At 37.8% G+C, this 22196-nt stretch overlaps 1 protein-coding gene and 1 pseudogene across 7 annotated transcripts in view; both read left to right on the plus strand.

Moving 5' to 3' along the window:
* Nucleotides 1-22196, plus strand: part of DEUP1 (deuterosome assembly protein 1) — a 204712-nt gene that overhangs the window by 133437 nt on the left and 49079 nt on the right. For 3 of the 7 annotated variants that reach the window (XM_021062630.1, XM_021062631.1, XM_005667227.3), the window contains 4 exons: nt 4935-5069; nt 10063-10176; nt 12118-12360; nt 19896-20041. In XM_021062630.1, the coding sequence (XP_020918289.1) occupies nt 4935-5069; nt 10063-10176; nt 12118-12360; nt 19896-20041 (638 nt within the window). The remainder of the gene's footprint in view (nt 1-4934; nt 5070-10062; nt 10177-12117; nt 12361-19895; nt 20042-22196) is intronic. The other 4 variants (XM_021062632.1, XM_021062635.1, XM_021062634.1 and 1 more) reach the window with 3 other exon arrangements.
* Nucleotides 255-2576, plus strand: LOC110262310 (annotated as a pseudogene).

Consider the following 22196-nt stretch of genomic DNA (forward strand, 5'->3'; position numbering starts at 1 on the left):
GCCAATGGGCATAAACAAGCAAAAAGAGCCCCAAAGAAATCCTCCTCCCTGCACCTGAAAGACCATAGAAAAAGACAGCCTACCAATATTAAACACTTTTTAGGTAACAACTTCTCTATTCAAGCCAAGGCCACCGAAAAAGATGGCTGCAAACCTACTTCACCAGCAGAGACCGAGTGGACAGCCTGAGTCAACCTTCAACGTCTATAAGGAAGTAGCCCAGCCCCCCTCCCCATCCCACCTCCCTGCCTGGGATGGGGTCAGAGAAGACTGAGTGGAAAATGAGACTTTCATCACCATCAGGTGTTAACAAGGCCTTCCCTGCCCATGGTGTCAGTGGAGACCACATGGAGAGCCTGGACTTCTCTGCTCACCTGGTGGTGATGAGGCACCCTCCTCTTCTTCTCTGAAGGTGGTGTCTGGGGAAGCCTAATGAGGGGTCGGGACATTTCACCACCTCTCAGTGGTAGCAGGGGTACTGGCCTCACTATGGTATTTCTGAGGGCCGTGTGAGAAGCAGCAACAAGGCGCCTATGCCCCTCCAATTAAAGTGATGTTAGCGAAAGACTTGGGGAGCCTGAACTCCCACTCCCAGTCAGCAGTAATGAGGAGCGCCTCTCCCCAGGTACCAACTGACGCCAAGTTAAGACCTGGATTTCCACTGCCACCTGGCAGTAATGAGGCAGCATTCCATTTTCCCTGCTGGAATGTTGTCAGAAGAGGACTGCCAAAACACAATATTTAAATAAAATCCAGAGTCATGTAACACACAATCCAAAAATGGATTCGATTAAAAATAATCTTTCATCACACCAAGGAGAAGGAAGGTCTCAGCTTAAATAAGAAAAGGCAGTCAAGAAGTGCCAGTACTGAGTTGATATAGATGTTAGAATTACCTGACAAGGAGTTTAAAGCAACTCTTATAAAAGTGCTTCAAAGAGCAATTACACACATACTTGAAACAAATTAGAATGTTTTAGCAAAGAAATAAAACTATAAAAAGCAACTAATTCAAAATTTTACAACCAAAAAATACAATAACCACCCCCCCCAAAAAAATTAATGAATCAGCTCAAAAGCAAAATGGAGAGGAAGAGGACACAGTGAACTAAAAGCTAGTGGAACAGAAATTACCCAAACTGAACGACAGTGACGAAATAGTCTAAAAATAATGAACCTTGGGACCTGTAGTATTATAGCAAAAGATTGAAAATTTGTGTCATCAAAGTCCCAGAGAAGAGGAGAAAAAAGGGTAGGACTGAAGACGTACTCAAAGAAGTAATGGCTGAAAACTTGGCAAAAGATGTTAATCTACAGAGTCAAGAAACTGAGTGATGTTCAAACATGACAAACCCAAAGAAATTTTCACCCAGATACATCATGGCCAAAGTTCTGAAAACTAAAACACAAAAAGCCTTGGAAGCTGAGAGAGACAACACTTTGCCTATACAGAAAAGCCAATTCATATAATGGATTTCTTATTAGAAACTATGGAGGCCAGAAGGAAATGGAATAGAATGAAATTTCATTAAATGAAAATGGCCTAAATAACACCAGTTAAAATATAGAGATTTAGGAGTTCCTGTTGCGGCTCAGTGTGTTATAAACCTGACTAGTATCCATGAGGATGTGGGTTCAATCCCTGGCCTTGCTCACTGGGTTAAGGATTTGGCATTGTTGTGAGCTATGGTGTAGGTCACAGACATGCCTCGGATCTTGCATTGCTCTGGCTGTGGTGTATGCTGGCAGCTGCAGCTCCAATTGGACCCCTAGCCTGGGAACTTCCCTATGCCACAAGGGCAGCCCTGGGAAGAAAAAAAGAAAAAAAAAAAGTCTATATGCTCTTTTCCAGAAACTCACTTCAAATATAACTCTGTATGTAAATTGAAAGTAAAAAGATAGAAAAATAAGAAAAATTACATGCAATATTAATTTTAAAAAAGCAGAAATGGTGCTAAGATAATTCAGAGGAGAAAGAACAGTTTTTTCAGCAAATGGTGAGAGGACAACTGGATATCCACAAAAAAAGAATCAAGTTATACATCCATTTATCCATGAGTCTAGAAGGAGGTTGTTTAGCTGTCAAGTAGAAAAACTACTACGGCTGCAGTTCTTTGACAAAACCTCAGATGCGTGGCCTTCTGGCCCAGAGTCTGTGATTTCATATTGTTGGAGCATTCATTGTCTGTCTGGGAGTTGCAGCTTTCTATAAGTTTGCTGTAGCTGAACCAAGAAAAAAGGCATAAGTAGATTTCTGCAGAAATTATGATTCCATGAAAGATTTTGAAGAGATGAGGAAGGCTGGTGTCTTTCAGAGTACAAAGTGATTTGGGAATGTAAAGAATTTCTTTGGGTTGAGTTTCATGGAAGTTTGTCCTAAACTGTGTTCCTGAACCTTGAAACTATGAGCTTCGAATAGCTGGGCTAAGGAATAGTTTCTCTTGATAAATAAGCAATTAAGATATACAAAAACATTAACTCAAAGTGAATCAAAGACCTAATATAAAAACTAAATCTATAAAAACTCTTAGAAGAAAACATATGATTATGGATTTCTATTGTGGCTAAGTGGAAACGAACCCAACTACTATCCATGAGGATGTGGGTTCAATCCCTCGCCCTGATTAGTGGGTTAAGGAACTGGTGTTGCCTTGAGCTGTGGTGTAGGTAGCAGATGTACATCGGAGCTGGTGTTGCTGTGGCTGTGGTGTAAGCTGGCAGCTGTAGCTCCAATTCACCCCTAGCCTGGGAACTTCCATATGCTGCACCTGTGGCCCTAAAAAAATAAATAAATAAATAAATTTTAAGACTTTGGATTAGGCAGTAGTTTCTAAGAAACATTAGATAAACTTGATTTCATCAAAATTTTAAAAACCTTTTGTACTTTAAAGTACACTAAACGAAAGTAAAAAGACAATCTCATACAAAATGGGAGTAAATATTTGCAAATCATGTATCTGACAACGGAATAGTACCCAAAATTTTAAAACTCTTTGGGAGTTCCAACTGTGGCACAGCAGGTTAAGAACCTAACTGCAGTGGCTTGGGTTGCTCTGGAGGCTCAGGTTTGTTTCCTGGCCTGATGCAGTGGGTTTAAGAATCCAACATAGTGGCCATAAAAAACAAAAGCTCTTACTATTCAACAATAAGACAAGTGACCAAATTTTAAAATGGGCATACATATGAATAGGCATTTCTCCAAAGGAGATATATAAACTAGGGAAATGTAAATCATTACCATAATGAGATACCCCTTCTAATGGCTATGATCAAATGATAGACATTAGCAGGTGTTGGTGAGGATATGGAGAAACTGGAACCCTGTACATTGCCAGTGGAAGTGGAAAATGGTAACAGTTATTGTGAAAAGCTGTTTGGCAGTTCCTCAATAAGATAAACTTAGAGTTTCCATATGACCTAACTATTCCACTCCTAGACATATACCCAAGAGAAATAAAAACACATATCCACAGAAAAATTTGTACACAGATGTTCATAGCAGCATTTTCCCATAATATGCAAAATGTGGAAACAATCCAAATGTCCATCAACTGATGAATGGATAAACATAACGTTGTATATCCATGCAATGGAATATTATTCAGCCATTAAAAGGAATGAAACATTGATCCATGCTACAATGTAGATGAGCCTTGACAGCATTATGCTAAGTGATAGAAGCCAGACACAAAAGACCACATCTTATGTGATTCCATTAATGATCACAATAGACAAATCTATAGAAAGAGAACATGGATTAGTTGTTGCCAGGGGCTTGGGGAAAGAGCAGCTGTGTGCCATTGCTAATATAGGTCTAGGGTTTCTATTTGAGGTGATGAAAATATTTTGAAATTAGATAGTATGATGGTTATACAACTTTATGAGTATACTAAAAGCCAATGACGTATATACTCTAAAGCATGAATTTTATGGTAGATGAATTATATCTCAATTTTTTAAACTATGTGAGAAAGAAAAAGGAAGCAGGAATGACTACAATATTGTCAGATCAGGGAGACAGTTTTTCATAGCTTTATTTGTAATAGTCAAAAACCGGAAACAACCACAATGTCTCAATATGTGATTGGCCAAACTGTGGTTTCATCCATATCATGGAATACTACTACAATAAAAAAGGAATGAACTATTGATATACTCATCATATATTGTAGTGACATCAATTTCCCAGGTTTGATACTGTTCAATAAGGTGTAAAAATTGGAAGAAACTGGTGAAGAGGATGCAGAACCTCTCTGTTATATCTTTGCATCTTCCTGTGAATCTATATTTCAGAATAAAAAATAAAAACTTTTGTAAACAATTAGAAATTTCCTCACAGATGTTGATAGACCATGCCACTTTTAATCTATTAGAAGGCAAACTAAGAAAAAAAAACACAGGGTCTAAGTTATAACAAGAAGTACTGGTAAGAAAAAGATTGTCTCAAGCTTGATATTTAATTTTATTTAAACTTATATCAACGTGAATAAGTAGTTTATGTTGTTTGTATCGTTTCAGTTACTCAGTTTTCTTAAGTGAAATATAAGTTGGTTATTTTATAGATTGATTTACTGAAACTAAAATTATCAACACAAGATGGCACTAAATAAAAGTAAGAAAAAACATGGTTTTTTAAAATTGTGAGCTTTGCTACATATGGTTAAAACAAAACTGAACAAAACATTTTATCAAGTGAATCATTGTCTGACTGTGCAGTTAATGAAGTCCCAAATTTACATGAAAGCTGAATTGTGTTCAGCTTCAATAATTTAGTTTTAATAACTGGTTCTATCTTCACTAATTGGAACATTTAAGCTTTACTGCATTTCCTAATCATGACTTAAATTTTGAAAGAGGTACACAAGAAAAGAACTTTGTGAAACCAGGTTAGAGATAACCAATAATAAAATGTTAGCATTATCTATTATTTACAGTTTTCCAAACTAACTAATAGCTTTGAAAAACTGAGATTACACCAGATGAAACAAAATAGATTTCGACGAAAAGAAGTATCACACCTCAGAGAAGAAATACCCTTTGAAATGAGCAATTTGAACCAGAAATTAGAGGTGAGCTCTATTTTCTTAGTTTCTCCCTGTGTATTAAAGATTGATTTTCATTGCTGTTGAGAGCTGTTTGTTTCTAGCATACACAATGGCATATGCACAGCTGTGGTACAAACACCATCACAAATCAGCTTCTCATTGAATCTATCTTCTTAGTGCACCTTCCCTTTAGGCACTTAGTGTATTAAAACATCACTTTGATTTACACATCTTTTATACGTATCAGCATTTTTGGAGAGCAAAAAAAAAAAAAGTTCAAAGAAACTGAAGATGTTGAGTGAAATTGAAGGACATCCCTGGGGGTCACTTAAAGTGAATATCTAATAAGTCTTTTAATGGCTATTTAACAATTAGGTACTTAAATCCCAATGAAGCCCCATAATGGTTTTCAGGGTTTTTTATTTAAAGCTTGAAGTTTCAGGGTTTTTTATTTAAAGAGGTAGTGCCACTCCAGTATAGCCACCCCATGTCACCCAGAACTTCTAAAACCTCAGTCCCTAATAAGGTTACTTTGGGAGTACCTTTGTGGCTCAGTGGGTGAAGGACCCAGCTTTGTCTCTTTGAAGATGCAGGTGCAATCACGCAGTGGGTTAAGGATTTGGCGTTGCCGTAAGATGTGGCGTGGGCTTATTCATTGCAGTCTCTGGCCCAGAAACTTCCATATGCCACAGGTATGGCCATAAAAAAGAAAAAAAAAAGTAACTATGTCATAGATAAACTTATTTTAATTCCCTTAACTTTCCAACTTTGGAAAAAATAAACCAGTTATTTTTCTTCCCTATGCCCTTGAGCCTTCCTGCTGCTGGTCACATAACACCAAGTAGATTCTACTATGAATTTCTATTTTCTGACCTTAGTTAAATTCCCAGTGCTGCTCAATTATTGTTTGTTTTTTAATTGAACTCAAGTTGACCCCTGTATGTTATCCCACTGAATTTCTTTTCATTGTTCTCAAGCCCTCGACTCTGGCTTCTCCCTATAGCCAACCAGTAATTTGAGTTCATTCTACTTTGTTAATAAGTAATGGTTCTGTGCTTCCAGTCACCTCTTAGGAATCTTTGATCTGTTCCTTTCTCTTACTCCTCATACTCCAGCCCAGATTTGCCCCTTTCCTTTGTCTAATGTCTCTTATCTCTGTTTCCTCCTACCTAATTGTTGGTGCCATGTTTTCATACTTCTTCATCTTTATCATCTGACTCTTTAATTAACAATCTTTCTCAAACTTTTCCACCAAAATATCTTAAGAGGAAAAAAATGTATTTATAGAGTATCACAGCCCTGAAACCAACCTATTGCAAGAACATTGCTGGAAGTCTGAGTTTAGTTGTTAAATTCCTGCAAATTTTATGTTGTACTAAAAAAAAAGAATGTACATTTTTAAACCATCATTTTTTATTGAAGAACAGTTAATTTGAATGTGTACTTTTTAATACAAAATTACTACCACTAAGTAAGGTTAATCCTCTAGAAAAATGCATTGTGTATCACTCTCTTACTCTTGCAATGGTATAACTAGATTGGCTTCTCACATATTCTGGTCTCAAAGAAGATGCCCAAAGATGTGTGATGGGATATACATGTGCTTTCTCTGAAATTGCAGTTAGGTCACTAATTCTCCATTTGATTGACCTCTCACGGGGTTTAGTGGGAGAACTACGTTCATGTAAATTGTTCAGACAAGAAACAAGAAAAAGCAAAAGGCTTACATTAATAAGTACTTTGTGTGCACACATTTTACATTTAGGGAGTGAAATATTTACAGTAAATGTATCATGAAATTACAATGGAAATTAGTAGCAAAATATGTCTTGATATGCTTGTACTTGCACAAAAATTAAGCATCCTATATATATGCAGTTTAAACTGCGTTATTATGGAAACACTTGATGTACCTGTTTTTACTTGGAGGCATCTGGAAAATTAATGTGTAAGCGATAGACTGTTCCAGTTTTAGTTTACATTTGAGCGTGTCTGTCCTTTGGGACAAACATCTATACTCTGGTATAGTTGTCGAGCAATGGGAAGTAGCATGCTGTAGTGGAAGAACATGAAAGTTTATCACTTAATATAGGGCCTGACTGACTCATTTATTTGCCCTTTGACCTTTGGGCAAACTGCTAACCTCACAGTGATTCCATTTTTCACTAATAAATTGGGGCTAAAAATATCTCATTATGGCATTGTGGTTATGAAAGAAAAAATGTATGTATGTGTTATGTGTATTTAGATACACACTGAAGCATTTAGGGGGTGAAAATACATGAAGTCTTGACGTTGCTTTGAAATACTCCAACAAGAAAGTGTGGAGACATAGAGGAAATAAAGAGGGACTGAGTGGACAGTAGTTAAACTGGGCGAAGGATACATGGGAGTTTGTTTTATTCTCACCTTTCATGTAAGTATGAAAATTTTCATAATGAAAAGTTAAAACCACCTTACAAGTAGAGGTTTGTAGAATCCCTGACATACAGTAATTACTAAAGAAATATTCATTCTACCTCTCAAGACTTAGTAGAGGGATTTATATATATGTAAAACAGTGTGGCTTCCACTAGAAATTCTGATTTTAATGACTCTGACCCACTCTCAGCGTTACCCTAAAGACCCAGAAAAGGTTTTCATCTGTGAAAAACTTATTCTGGTGGTTTAGACAAGTCTACAGGCCCTCTGGAACCTGGGATGACACCTCCAGTCTCTACAAATATCCTTACAAAGCTCATCAATCTCTGCATGGCCCCATAATTCCTGGATATGTTGTGCTTGCTTGCTAATCTTGAAACCAATGCATCTGTAAGACCAGAGAAGCCAGGATTTTTATAAACACCAGCTGATAGTCTGTGATACGCATTTGCAGCCTTGTTTGGCCTTATTCTTGGCCTCATTTCTGCCTGTTGTAGATTTGTAAGGAATTAAGGCTTAATGTTCCTGCCTCCTCCTAAAGCATGCTGGGAAATTTTTATTTTCAAGATTGAGGCTGTTGGGTGGGTGATGCTAACTATTAGTATTATTGAAAGGTATGAACGGAGCAAGTCAGCCCTGTCCACATTTTGACTTCTGGCTCCAAAGACTCTAAGTTAAAAGTAAATAGCAATTTTTAAAATATACCTTGTATTGATTTGAAATGGTACCTATTTTTTTATTAGAACTTAGTTTTGGAAGTTCCCATCATGGTGCAGTGGTTAACGAATCCGAATAGGGGCCATGAGGTTGTGGGTTCGATCCCTGGCCTTGCTCGGTGGGTTAAGGATCTGGTGTTGCCGTGAGCTGTGGTGTAGGTTGCAGATACAGCTCAGATCCTGTGTTGCTGTGGCTCTGGCGTAGACTGGCAGCTACAGCTCCGATTCGACCCCTAGCCTGGGAACCTCCATATGCCATGGGAGCGAACCAAGAAAAGGCAGAGAGTCAAAAAAAAACAACAACTTAGTTTTGTAAATTTGTTACTATTACTGCAGACCTTGTTTTCATGTGCCTAATTTTAAATTGTCAAACGTCAGAATCAAAGTCCATAACTTTAAATGAACTGTCTCCATTTATCTTTTAATGACTATGGTCTATTTATCAAAGTATTATCATATATTTAAAAGAGGGTATATTTCTCCAGCTTTATTACCCCCCTCAACTTCAGGTCACCCTTAATTACTAAAAGCCTCCTAATTTATAGCTTTCCTTCACTGATTATTTGGGGGCTCATGGATTTATAAAATGAAAATTTCCCCAAGTATTCTTTAAAATCATTTCTCTATAGAAAATATGAAATGCCATATTCTCATTTTAAGCAAGATATAGCTTTCATTCTCTAAATTAGTACATTTATTTTCTAGGTAATCCAGTCATTTTAACATCTTTAAAACACCACCAGTCACTCTGGCCAAATGAACAGTTATCCAATTTGACATATTATTGGAGTTGGCTGAGATATGGCCTCCTAAACATGGCTCTTTATGTGGCACTATTATTGTACTTATAAAATGTGAAATGACTTGTTTACATGTGCATTTACCTACTATTTTATATATTCCTTGATTTTTTCCCTTTCAAAAAATTTTTTCATCTAATCATGAAATATTTCCAAGTTTTGTTCTCTCCACAGTACCTGCTAGGCACTAGGTACTTAATACTACTGAACTAATGATTAGAAACGTCAGTACACTCAGGCCATGTATCTATATTCAGTAATAGATTGTAATGGACTTAGTAGCTATAGAATTTGTTTCCAACCACCTTGTTTTCTTTGCAAAATTTAGTGAAAAATGTTTGCATTTTAGGAAATATTAATACCACGCTTTTGTTTGTACATTCATGGACTGTAAGTGGTGCCTGGCATTCTGTCAGGCACAGTGAGCAATATAAAAGTAATGAAATATGTAGTCCTTACCCTTCAATTGCTTCCAGTCTGAACAGAAAGATAAGGTATAATGGCCAGCCCTAGACAAAAATCAAGAAGCCTGCTGTATCAAGCAGTTCTACCACTTCCTCCCCAGCTTAGCCCAGTAGGTGCTGCTTAAAGGAGCCCTGAGGTGGTTGTTCTGTTGATGGGTTGATCTGGCTTCACCTGGGACAGTAGCTTTGAAAGCCACAGGGGACAAAGTCACTAAATTAGTCCAAGCCCCACCCCCTCAAAAGCAAGAGAGCAGGTTTGGTGACTGAGTGTAGAGAATAAAAGATGGGAAAAACTTTGGATATCAGCTGAGGAAATAGAAAGGAAGTGTTGATTGATGCAACTCCCTTCTTAGTAAACAGCGTTTGTTAAAAATTTTTGCATCTTTAACAAGTGCTTATTTTTTAAAAATATGAATTAAATCCCATACTTTCCTAGCAAAAATTAGAAGATAAATTAGTAAATCCAGAGTGAGTGATTTGATACTTTTTGTTCTCCTAATGGGGAAAGGTGGATTTTTTTTTTCTTCAGAAGAAAGATGTACAAATGAAAGAAGCCTCGTTCACTGTACTTTGGAATGAATAATTTTTTCAATTTATCTTTCCACTTTTTTAAAAGGAATTTAGAGCAAAGTCAAGAGAATGGGACAAGCAGGAGATATTATATCAGACTCATCTGGTTTCTGTAGATGCTCAACAAAAATTGTTATCTGAGAAGTGTAATCAATTTCAGGTACATTATCTAATACTATCCTCTAAATTAGAATAAATTAGAGGTTAAATACTATTATTCCTCTTTACCATTCTGCAGATAGAAATGCCAACTAAGGGAAAATAATGAGTAGTTCCAACACTGGGTAGAGTTTACAAGGGTGTGAAATGTCTGTAATGGTGACTTTAGTCTGTATGTCTCAGAAGATGGTTTTATTAAAAATGTCCATTGTTGGAATACCACTCAGCCATAAAAAGAATTAAATAATGCCATTCACAGCAACATGTGATGCAGCTAGTGATTATCATACTAAGTAAAGGAAGTCAGACGGAGAAAGACAAATACTACATGATATCACTTACATGAGGAATCTAAAATGTGACACAGATGAACCTATCCATGAAACAGAACCGGACTCACGGACAAAGAGAACAGACTTGTGGTTGCCACGGGAGGGGTTGGGGAAGGAATGGAGTAGGATATTGAGGTAGCAGATAGAAGCTATTATAAATGGAGGGGATAAACAGGTCCTACTGTACAGCTCAGAACTGTGTTCAGTGTACTATGATAAACCATAATGGAAAAGAATATTTAAAAAGAAATCACTTTGCTATACAGCAGAAATTAACACAACATTGTAAATCAATGATACTTCAATTCAAAAGTGTTCATTGTGGAGTTCCCATCATGGCTCAGTGGTAACAAACCTGAGTAGTATCCGTGAGGACACGGGTTTGATCCCTGACCTTACTCAGTGGGTGAAGGATCTGGTGTGGCTGTGGTGTAGGCTGGCAGCTATAGCTCTGACTCGACCCCTCACCTAGGAACCTCCATGTACTGCGGGTCAGCCCTAAAAAGACCAAAAAAAAAAAAAAGGTCCATTGTTATTATGTCATTAAATAACATGTTTTTGCATGCCTATGATCAAGTCTCTTAGAAAGTCTTAAATTTGCTTGGTCCCTGCCCCCTAGAAGCTTAGTCTAGACACAGACATAACACATGTACAGGTTTACAGATAATTAATGACAAGTGAAAGGAAAGGATCCAAATCCTTTTAGAGGTGGAAGGAGTGAGAAAAATTTGGATTTAGGAAACATCCTCCAGCAGGGGTGGGACTAGGCCAGGATCTTGAAGGAAGGATATGTTCTAAGAGAGAACGTATTCCAGGTGGTGGAAATAACGTTAGCAAAGCTGCTGAGGCAAGAGAGCAAGTGCAAATTCGGGCAATGGAAAGTGGGCCAATCAGATTTTTAATAAATATTGGCAGATGACTTCCTAAAAGAAGTTAGTAATTTAGTTTCTCAACAGCCAGCAAAACTACCCAGACTCTCACCAGAAGATCAGTCCTTTGATTTTTACCAACCTGATGGACCAAGAGTAATGTTGGCTTGATTCGCTTTGTGTTTCTCTGACTGCTTGTGATGTTGAGCATCTCTTCATGTGTTTCTAGACTTTTTCATTTTCTCTTCTGTGAATTGCCTGTGCATAAATATTGTCCACTTTTCTCTTGCGTTGTCTTTTTCTTAGAAGTTTTTGTGTACCAGAAGTTACCCTTGTTACAGGTGTTGACAACTTTTTCCTACAGTCCATCGTGTTTTCTTGTTTGTTATTTTATTTATTTATTTTTTTGGCCATAGAGACATTTTCAACTATTGTGTAATAGAATCCATATTTTCCCCCCTTTTTAAATATCTTCTCTATTTTCTTTTTCGCTAAATAAGAATTCCCTACCCAAAGTCCTCTACCCTACTCTACATATTTGCTCTGAGTTTATGCAAATATATATTCTCTTTATGCCCTCTGAAATTGAAGTTTTAGAATAAACACAAGACTGAATTATGAAGAACAGTTTCATTAATAATATAAATGTTTTTTCCTAATTCTTCTCTATCATTCTTGAACTTTATGTAAGCTTAAGTGTTGTATTCCCCACTCAACTGACACAATTTTCATATTTCTCAGAAACAGGCACAAAGTTACCAAACTCAACTAAATGGTAAAAAACAGGGCATGGAAGACAGCAGCTCTGAAATTCCTCAGTTGCTATGTGAACCAGATCACAGTTGTGAAACCACTGAAAGAGATGAGTTCATTATTGAAAAATTAAAATCAGCTGTGAGTGAAATAGCATTAAGCAGGAATAAGCTACAAGATGAAAATCAGAAGCTCTTACAAGAACTGAAAATGTACCAAAGACAGTGCCAGGTAAAAGATTTATTTTTATTTTTAATTGATAACTGCCCATGAGTTGTATAAATGATGACCCAACAGGTATATGGAATAGAAAGCTAATTTTTTATTACATGTATAATTTTTTTTTTTTTGGTCTTTTCTAGGGCTGCACCTGCGGCATAGGGAGGTGCCCAGGCTAGGGATGTAATTGAAGCTGTTAGCGGCCGGCCTGTGCCAGAGCCACAGCAACGCCAGATCCGAGCCACGTCTGCAACCTACACCACAACTCGCAGTGAAGCCAGATCCTTAACCCACTGAGCAAGGCCAGGGATTGAACCTGCAACCTTATGGTTCCTGGTAGGATTCGTTAACCCCTGAGCCACGATGGGAACTCCTACATGTATAAATTCAGCTTATCTTTTCTCTTACCAAGTAGCTCTCATTTGATGAGTAAACTTAGTAATCCTGTGGGTACTTTACTCCAACAGGTGCACTTGTGTTCTGCAGTGGTGTAATAGTATCTTGCCAGTGCAGTGTAACAGTGGTCGCTCACAGACCTCTAGTCCTAAAAAACCTAGCCCTTTAGCCACACAGCACCCTGTGTCCCCATCATTCATTCTCTTTGACCCTGTGCCTCTTGGACTCAGGAATCCTAGGATGAAGATCCAGGAAATCATTTAAGGTTCGACAATCTGATAACCTCAGTGGGGACCAGGGGAGGCATTCCCTGTGATATATCAGCTTTAACCTTTTCATAGTCAGTTACCAAATGGTAGGTTGGAGTTTTGGGTTTTTTCAGTAACTCCACACTGGCAGATGTGATCAATGGTTTTTCCAAGGATTAATTTTTTTCTTAACTCAAAAATCTTTTTTTGTCTCTCTCTTTGGGAGCCACTAAGAAGGATAGACAGCATTCATCAAAATTGGCCATTTCCAATTTCTTGACTAAATGCATATTTCTTATTCGTGGCTGTTGCTGTTACTTCACACCCCCTATGGTTCTGTCTCCCACTCTAGGTCTTATCTCCCACCTGCAGCCTTCAGCCTCTTTCTCCCAGTTCCTCTGTGTCAGTTGGCCCATTTCTTAGTCCCACTCTCTTCCCTCTCATGTTGGGGTCACCTTTCCAGGCCTCTGTCTGAGCAGCTCCCACTTCCCTAAGGTATTCTCCCTCAGGGTGTTTCTCACGGAAGCTCTCAGGGCTTAGTGTTGGGCTGGCTTTCCCTTCCCTCATCCTGCCACATCCTATGTGGGATTCCATATGGGATTGATCCTTTCACTTCTTTCTCTGCCAGCATCTGTCTTCTGTGCTCCCCTCTCCCCAAGTTGACAAGGGGACAGAACACAGGCTCCCAACTTCTCCTGTTGCCAAACAGCTCCCCATCCCAAACTTAGCTTTGGTTGAGGAAGGGGTGTTATTCTAATACAAATTAGAAAGCAGATGTAAACAAACCACTCTAAATGCGAAATAATAATGAGAAAGACATACATTGTCTAGAAAACAGAAAAGTATTTTCTCTGGCTTCACTGGAAAGTAGATGAGATTAGCCCTTACTCTTCTGCTCTGGAGCTTGTCCAGGTAGTTTCACATGTTGCGCGTGCCTCGGCCCACCAGTCCCAGTGGAGCTGGTTTGCATCAGGACCACTGATTCTAACAGGCTCCTCGCCCTCTCAGGGCTGCTTCTATTTCATCTCCCTGGGCAGGGGCCACTGGCCGTGCCTCTGGCCCTGATTTAAAGAAAAACAACATGAAACATGAAGACAGCTTAAATTTACATTTTGCGGTTGTCTTGTACTGCCGGAGCCTCCACCAGGCTCACAATCAGTAAATAGGGAGATAGTTTTTCTGGATACTTCCCGAATATTTTCCCCTGGGTTTCTGGTTATCCCGCACAGACTGAGGAGTTCTCTTTGTCCCTTTGTTTCTGATCCCTAGGTGCCTATTTTCTTCCCAGACCTATTCTGTTCTCTTTAGTTTGCCTGAAACATATTTCATCACTAAGTCTAATCTCTGAAGCCTGGTTCTACCCTTCACTGAGGTCCCGATCCTCCCCTAAAGCCAGTTCCTCTTAATGTTCCCCAGAGGAGTTCAGTTTGGACGTGACAGCCCAAGGACATCCTCCCTCCTAGACTGAGGTTCAGCTTTTGGCCCTTGGCTTGCTTGTGGAGTAGGAGTCACTGCTCTTGCCCCATAGTCTGGAAAGAGCCCCTGTTCCCCTTTCGTGGCAGCACGACTGACTTTGTAACACACTCCTTGACCACCCGCACCTTTCTCCTTTTCAGAACTTTGCCTTTTATACTTTTCCAGGAAAAGTTATAAGAATTCTTGTTAAAAAAATCTTGCAAATAGGGACAGAATGGACACTGAGAACCACTGACAACTTGAACATTCCCAGTTCAGATTGCAATGCCCACCCTTCTCTCCAAGTAAACAGCACAGACCAGAGTTCTCCAGCATTAATGATAAAGTTTAGTGTGACTGCTATTTACTTATTCATTTTCCACCAATTTCTATGAGAAAGTGTACAAAAGTTATTTTCACAAATTTTTGTTAATTTAAAAAAATAATTTACTTATCCTTGGACCTAGAAACATTAGCAAACTTAAGAATCTCATTTTATACTTTCCAGAGGAATCCCATGTGTTAAAAAACAAAATTAGTCTAAAGTATGATTCACACACATACAAATACGTTATCGTTGTAACGAGAGATTTTTGAGAAGTAATTTGCTTCAAAAATGTCAAGGTGTCTTGGAATTCCCGTCGTGGTGCAGTGGTTAACGAAACCGACTAGGAACCATGAGGTGGCGGATTCGGTCCCTGGTCTTGCTCAGTGGGTTAAAGATCCGGCGTTTGCCATGAACTGTGGTGTAGGTCGCAGACGCAGCTCGGATCCCGTGTTGCTGTGGCTCTGGCTCAGGCCGGCAGCTACAGCTCCAATTAGACCCCTAGCCTGGGAACCTCCATATGCCGTGGGAGTGGCCCAAGAAATAGCAAAAAGACAATTAAAAAAAAAAAAAAAAAAAAGTCAAGGTGTCTAAAAGATAAGATTTCCCCTTTAAGGAAAACTAATTAACTTTGATCCATCTAGAGAAAAATGCTGAAAATAATGCTTTTGGCCTTTTCCCCTGTTTTATTTCCACATTTTACTTATGTTCCATTCTTTTTCTTTAGAATAAATACTAAATGAGAAGATATCAATTACTCACTACTTGATAGCTGATTTGAAGTTTAGCATCACAACATCCCTCAAACCATTAAGCAAATTTCTAACTAAACAGATGGGCCTTAAACTTGTTTTACAAAATTTATATTTTACCAAATGGGATTAATTAGAGGTGAATAATCATTATAACCAGTACATGTATTTAGAAAGAAATTTCTCTTCTCTTTTTGTAAAACTGTCATACACTAGCATTCCACATCTTGTACATGAATTTAAAAAGACAACCATTTCAATTTGAATTACTGTCACTTATTCTATATAAAATTCTCTTTGGTTTACAGTACATTTTAATGCCAGCTGCATCTGAATTTTCACATGAATCACATCTTCTCACTTGTCTTTATTCAACCTTGAAATGTGTCTATATACATATTAATTTCATTGCATACATTTATTTAGTGTGCTGTGTTACACTCACATTTTGAAAGTGTGCGATATTTCCATTGGTGGTTAATGACGGGAATAAATTGTTCTGCAGTTTTTCTAGTATCTGTGCCCCCCAAATTGAACTTTTTTTGTTTGCTCGCTAATGTGCCATTAAGATATTAGAGGCAACACTGTCCAATATAATGAAATATAATATAATTTACATTTTTCTAGCAGCTTCATTAAAAGAAATAATAAGAAATGGGTGAAATACATAATAGTAATACATTTTATTCAGTACACTATATATCCAGAGTGTTATGCTAACATGTAATTGGTGTAAGAAATTATTTAATGAGCTGTTGTACATTTTTCATACTAAGTCTTCAAAATCTGGTGTGTATATTACACTTACAACATGTCCCAATTTGGATGCTAAGTATTCACTGGAAATACCTGATCTATACTTAGATTTCATGAAATTTACAGTCTAAAAAATAGATTTACATACCCAACTTGTTCCACACAAACTTGAATGTTCTAATAACTGAATCATGTACCAAAGAAACATTTTCCTAAATTTCACATCTATACGGACAAATAATTGATTTGACTTTTATGCAAAAAGCATGCCAACTTCGAAACTGCATCTAAGTTAAATAAATTCACTAATTCTTGTGTCAATTCAGTATTATTAACATTGAATTCAAAGGGATATTGCATAAGTCAGAAGACAGCTCGACTTACCAGTATCAACAAAGCTTCTTATACTTTCATAGTCAGTTTACATAATAGTGTCAATTATAATTAAAATCTTTTGCATATTCCTTCCTGTTATAAAAATGTCAAATCATTATTATTGATTTATATTGTGAAAAGTTTCAATTTTAGCATAAATTTTCCTACCTTTGTAACTAAAGCACAGCTGCTTCTTCTCTTAATGATATCTCCAGATGTCACTGTTTTAGGTATGACTTTCTAATAACAGTGTGCAAATAGACTCCATTATTATCACACTGTACAGAATTTCAGTTAACTCTAGCCCATGGTGACTGCATTTCATTTGTCTGGAGTTAGAGCCCTTTTGTGTCCCCCCCCCCCCCCCCCCCAAGTGAAGGCAGGCCCACCCTGCTATATGCAGCTTCGTGTTAGATTTCTCCCTGGTGGCAAATTTGCAAAGCAAGGAGCCCAGAGAGTGCCTTCTTCAATTGGGCAAAGTAATGCATGAGGTTCACCTCAAGTTAATTTGTCTTTCTACTGGCGAATCTGTTGTTTCACATTTCTTTGGTTTATTTTGAAATTTTAACCTCATCTGAAAAATCCCCACTGTTTGAAACAAGTCCATTAAATCACCTATGTGAGTATATTGTCATACTTATTTCCAAGTCAGTCTGAGATTTGGGGGGCCAAAGTATTGCAGCTACTGCATTCTTTACTGAACCCAGGTATGTGGGTCTCCTGGAAAATAATATACTGTTAAGGCTTCTGTAAGAACATTTTATCTGGGAACCCATATGTCCTATACTGTGTACACAACTGTAATTCTAAACTGTGAATTTTGGATATGAATTAAGAAAACACATGTCCATATAAAAGCTTATATATGAATTTCATAACAGCATTATTCATAACAGCCACCAAAAGGAACTACTCAAATGTCCATGAACTGATGAATAAACAAAATGTGTATCTGTACAATTAAATACTATTCATCAATTGAAAAGAATGAAGTACTGCTACGTGCTACCTAGATGAACCTTGAAAGTGTTATGCCAAGAAACCAGTTATAAAAGATCATATACTGTATGATACCATCTGTATGAATTGTCCAGAATAGGTCATTCCATAGAGATGGAGCAGACATTAGTGGTTGCCAGGGGCTGGGGCAAGGAGAGAAAATGAGGATTGACTGCTAAGGGGTATTGGGTTTATTTGGGGAGTGATGAAAATGTTTTGGACTTAGATACTGGTAATGCTTGCACAACTTTGTGAATATATTAAAACCCACTGAATTGTATGCTTTAAATGGTGACTTTTATGATATATAAATTATATTTGAATATAGCTGTTATTGATGTAAAAAGAATTATTGGACAAATTATTTTTTTAAATATCTGTAGTTTTTTTTGTTTGTTTTTTGTTTTTTGGTTTTTTTGTCTTTTTGCCATTTTCTTGGGCCGCTCCCGTGGCATATGGAAGTTCCCAGGCTAGGGGTCAAATCAGAGCTGTAGTTGCCGACCTGAGCCAGAGCCATAGCAACGCTAGATCTAAGTCGTGTCTGCAACCTACACCACAGCTCGTGGCAACACCAGATCCTTAACCCACTGAGCAAGACCAGGGATCGAACCCACAACCTCCTGGTTCCTAGTCGGATTTGTTAGCCACTGAGCCGCGATGGAAACTCCAAAAATATCTGTAGTATTTTTACAGCCTTTACTAGCAGTAGAACCTCCTGCCCTCAGAACATCCCACCCTATCTTTACCAGTAAGCTACAGGTCTGCTTCACTTATTTTGCATGAAATAAATTATTTTTGAATGTTGCAATTGGACTAGTAGACAAAAGATCTGCATTTTTCCATCCCCAAATCTGCTGCTTATGAACTATGTAACTTTCACCAACTCTGGCCCTCAATTGCCTCATGTATAAAAGTGGCAGTGGGAGTTTCCATTGTAGCTCAGCAGGTTAAGAACCCAACATAGTGTCTGTGAGAATGTGGGTTCAATCCTTGGCCTTGCTCAGTGGGTTAAGGGTCCGGCGTTGTCGCAAGCTGTGGAGAAGGTCACAGGTGCAGCTTGGATCCAGTGCTGCTATGGCTGTGGTTCAGGCCTGCAGCTGCAGCTCTGATTCAACCCCTAGCCTGGGAGTGTCCATATGCCACAGGTGGGGCTGTAAAAAGAAAAAAAAAAAATGGTGATGGGTTTGATGACCTGGATCAGGCACACTTAATATTAGTTTTTCTGTATAATCCAGTGGAGTTGGTCTGATGATATGGAAAGACTGTGCCATTCCTCTCTTCCAGAAAGCAGACAAATACTGCTGGAAAAAAATCACTCAGCAGGTCATGGTCACAAACCTCGAATGAGTATCAGCACTGCCAGGAATCCTTCTGTGTTGCTCTTGTCAGCTCGTGTTCCCATTCCCATTGCAGGCCATCTCAATCCTCCTCTTTCAAAAACTCCCTCCCCAATTCCCACCTCCACCTTTCCTGGAACTGGCATTGCCTTTTTACTTTACAAGGGAAAAAAAAGCCCCTCTCGTATCTCTCCATTTCCAAATGCACATGTGTTTCTGCATTCCATCTTCCTTCTTCCCGGACTCTTTTGCTTTGGGCACTTCTCCTTGTGCTTCGGGACTGATCTCACCCCCTTCTCAGGTACCAGACACCATTAGTATTACCCCTTCTCTTTCCCAACTGGATCCTTCCCAACAGCTTCTAAACTTGCTCAAGTCCCTTCTGTTTACCAAATAAAACACTGGACTCATGGGATGGCTGGTGTTTCCAGTTACCCACTAAAGTAGGGCTACCGTTGGCCAAAAGTGGAACCATAAACCATGGTTTATAATTCACTTTGTTGGCCAGCTTGGAAATTAGGTTTTCTTGGTTATTATCTTATTTAAATTAGGAATTATTTGCATTAATCCAAATTCTTTGTGTTGATATTTTATTCTTTTATGTTTCCCTCTTTCACACAAGTATGGCCATGTTTGTAGGGTTCTTTGTCTTTAGCACTAGACTATCAGTTCAAGAGGACAGATTCTGGCTGCATCCTTGGTGAGGAGCACAGCGTAAGAGCTCAGTAGATATTTGTTTAGTAAATGAATGAAGGAATGAAATTCTGTAAGACAGAGCCAGTGAAGGACTAAATATCAGTTCATTTGAAATTAGGCTGGTTCATAGATATTAAATATTTTAATATGTGTTATGCATCATGATATTCAAATGTGAGCATTGAAAATTTTTGCTATTTTTATTTAGGCCATGGAAGCAGGACTCTCAGAGGTGAAAAGTGAGTTACAGTCACGTGATGATCTCTTGAGAATTATAGAAATGGAACGATTGCAGTTGCACAGAGAATTAACAAAAATAGGAGAGTGCCGAAGTGCTCAAGAAAATAAAAAAAGGTATATTTTTATATTCAGCAGCCTGGGAAAAACTATTGAAAGTATGTTTGAATATTTTTAAGAGTTTTATATTTGAAAGTAGAATTACAAGTCTGCTTTGTATTAGCATCTTAATTATTAGACAGTATTAGATATTTTTTAAAATTAGTGATAATTCTGTCTTCAAAATCACTATCTTTACTCCCCTAGAAAATTATGTCATGTTCTTATTAGGGATATTTATGTGTCACACTGAGGTCAGAGATTTTCTTTGAACTTTTATTCTTCACAATGTTGTAAAAAAACAATAGACTAGAGCTGGTATTTAATTATAAATGTTGATAAATAAGATTTATTTCATACTTTTCAGATGTTTTTATTTCGATGACCTTAAACCTGTTATTAACTTCTCACTGGTAAATGTTGTGTTCATTTTGGCTTCCACACTCACCACCTTGTCAGTTCCATTAAGGGTTTTGTTAGAACTAGATTTTTATTTTTCCTCTCTTAAAATCAGGCAGATGCTGTGTACTCCATAACCACTAAGGAAATGGGACTGTGGAGGACTATTCCGTGTTTATGTTTGCGAATAGACAGTTTGACGGTTCTAACCATTCACTGGTCTAATTCTTGATAGAATTTGAACCCTTCTCACATCTGAAGGTTAATGCCAAACCAGTAATAGTATTATAGAAACTGAGTAGCCAAATGGTGAAGGATATTTTATTGAAAGATTTTATTAAATTGTTTTAAAGACAACAATTATTTCTTCAAAGTTATGGAACCTGGTAGCATTTCTTTGAGGTCTACGCTTAATAACAAAATGGCAAAATAAGATCCCTAAAAGTGACCACTTGTACCCCTAACCAAGGATGGTGGAATGCTATTATCTAGTCAGCATTATTGAGTGCTCCGATATGTAAACTTATGGCATCACTGCTGATTATTGATAAATCCATAGGAGATATATTATGTGCAAGGCTGTTCCAGTGTGACAAGTTGGTGAGAAATGTCTTTGCACAAAGATTGTGTATGCCTAGGGAGTTCCTGTTGTGGTGCAGCAGAAACGAATCTGCCTAGTTTCCATGAGGATGCTGGTTCAACCCCTGGCTTCACTCAGTGGGTTAAGGATCCAGCATTGCCGTGAGTTGTGGTGTAGATCTCCAATTTGACCCTTAGCCTGGGAGCTTCCATTTGCCACAGGTGCGGCCCTAAAAAAGAAAAAAAAAAAAAAAAAAGATTGTATATGCCTAAAAACATAAGAAATTTCCCAGAAGAGCAAACCATTCAACCCATGTCTAGCTCTGATGGGTGAAGAGCATGTAGGTACTTTCTCTGCAGCTCTCTCACAAGGCCAGTGTTGAATTCCATATATTGCCAGCTTCCCTTCAGTACATGATTTAACGTAAAATCTTGTGGCTATTCACATCATTGGCCAATACAACTCTTCTCTGTTATGCCTGCTTGCCATGTTCTACTTAAGTTGCTATATATTTTGGTCTCCAAACTACATCTTTCTCATTTGGAGGATATTCTTCAGTTCTTGTATCCTGAGATTTGGTGAAAAGATAGATGCTTAACTTTTCACAATTTCCACTGGATTTTAGACTTTGGTCATGGTCTTTTCAGCCTGCATCTTTCCCATTGAAAGAGTCTAATCCTTTGAGTGTTTTCTCATATGAACGTGATTCTATCCTCTTTATTGCTGTTTTGTTTTGTTTTTTTTAATTTGGACTCTTGTTTCTTCTTTACAGCTGTATTAAGGTGAAGCAGCCGAGGCGACCGCGTGTAGACACACAATAGTTTTACAATAGTAGCATTGTAATGTTTTCATTCATTTTTCAGAACGTTTCTCCATAATGCTAAGATTTTCTTAGCTTTTTCTTTACATAGAACAACTTTGGGCCGATAAGTCCTGAGAGTTATTAAAAATAATTCCAACACTCCTTTCCTACATAATAAATGATAGTTCCTTTATATCTTAGCGTGATTAGTGTTTTCTTTCTTCTTTGAACTTGTCCACATTAAGGGCTGACGTTTCTTCCATTCACTCACTGAAATTTATAAGATCGTTATGAGGTTTTTACTGTTCAGTTCAGCATTTCACTCCCTGAATTGCCTAGGAAGAATTTTAAAATTGGAAATTGCATTTTTTCCCTTGTCAAAATCATAGCAA

Source organism: Sus scrofa, chromosome 9, assembly GCF_000003025.6.
Source record: "Sus scrofa isolate TJ Tabasco breed Duroc chromosome 9, Sscrofa11.1, whole genome shotgun sequence".
In the NCBI taxonomy this organism is placed as follows: Eukaryota; Metazoa; Chordata; class Mammalia; order Artiodactyla; family Suidae; genus Sus; species Sus scrofa.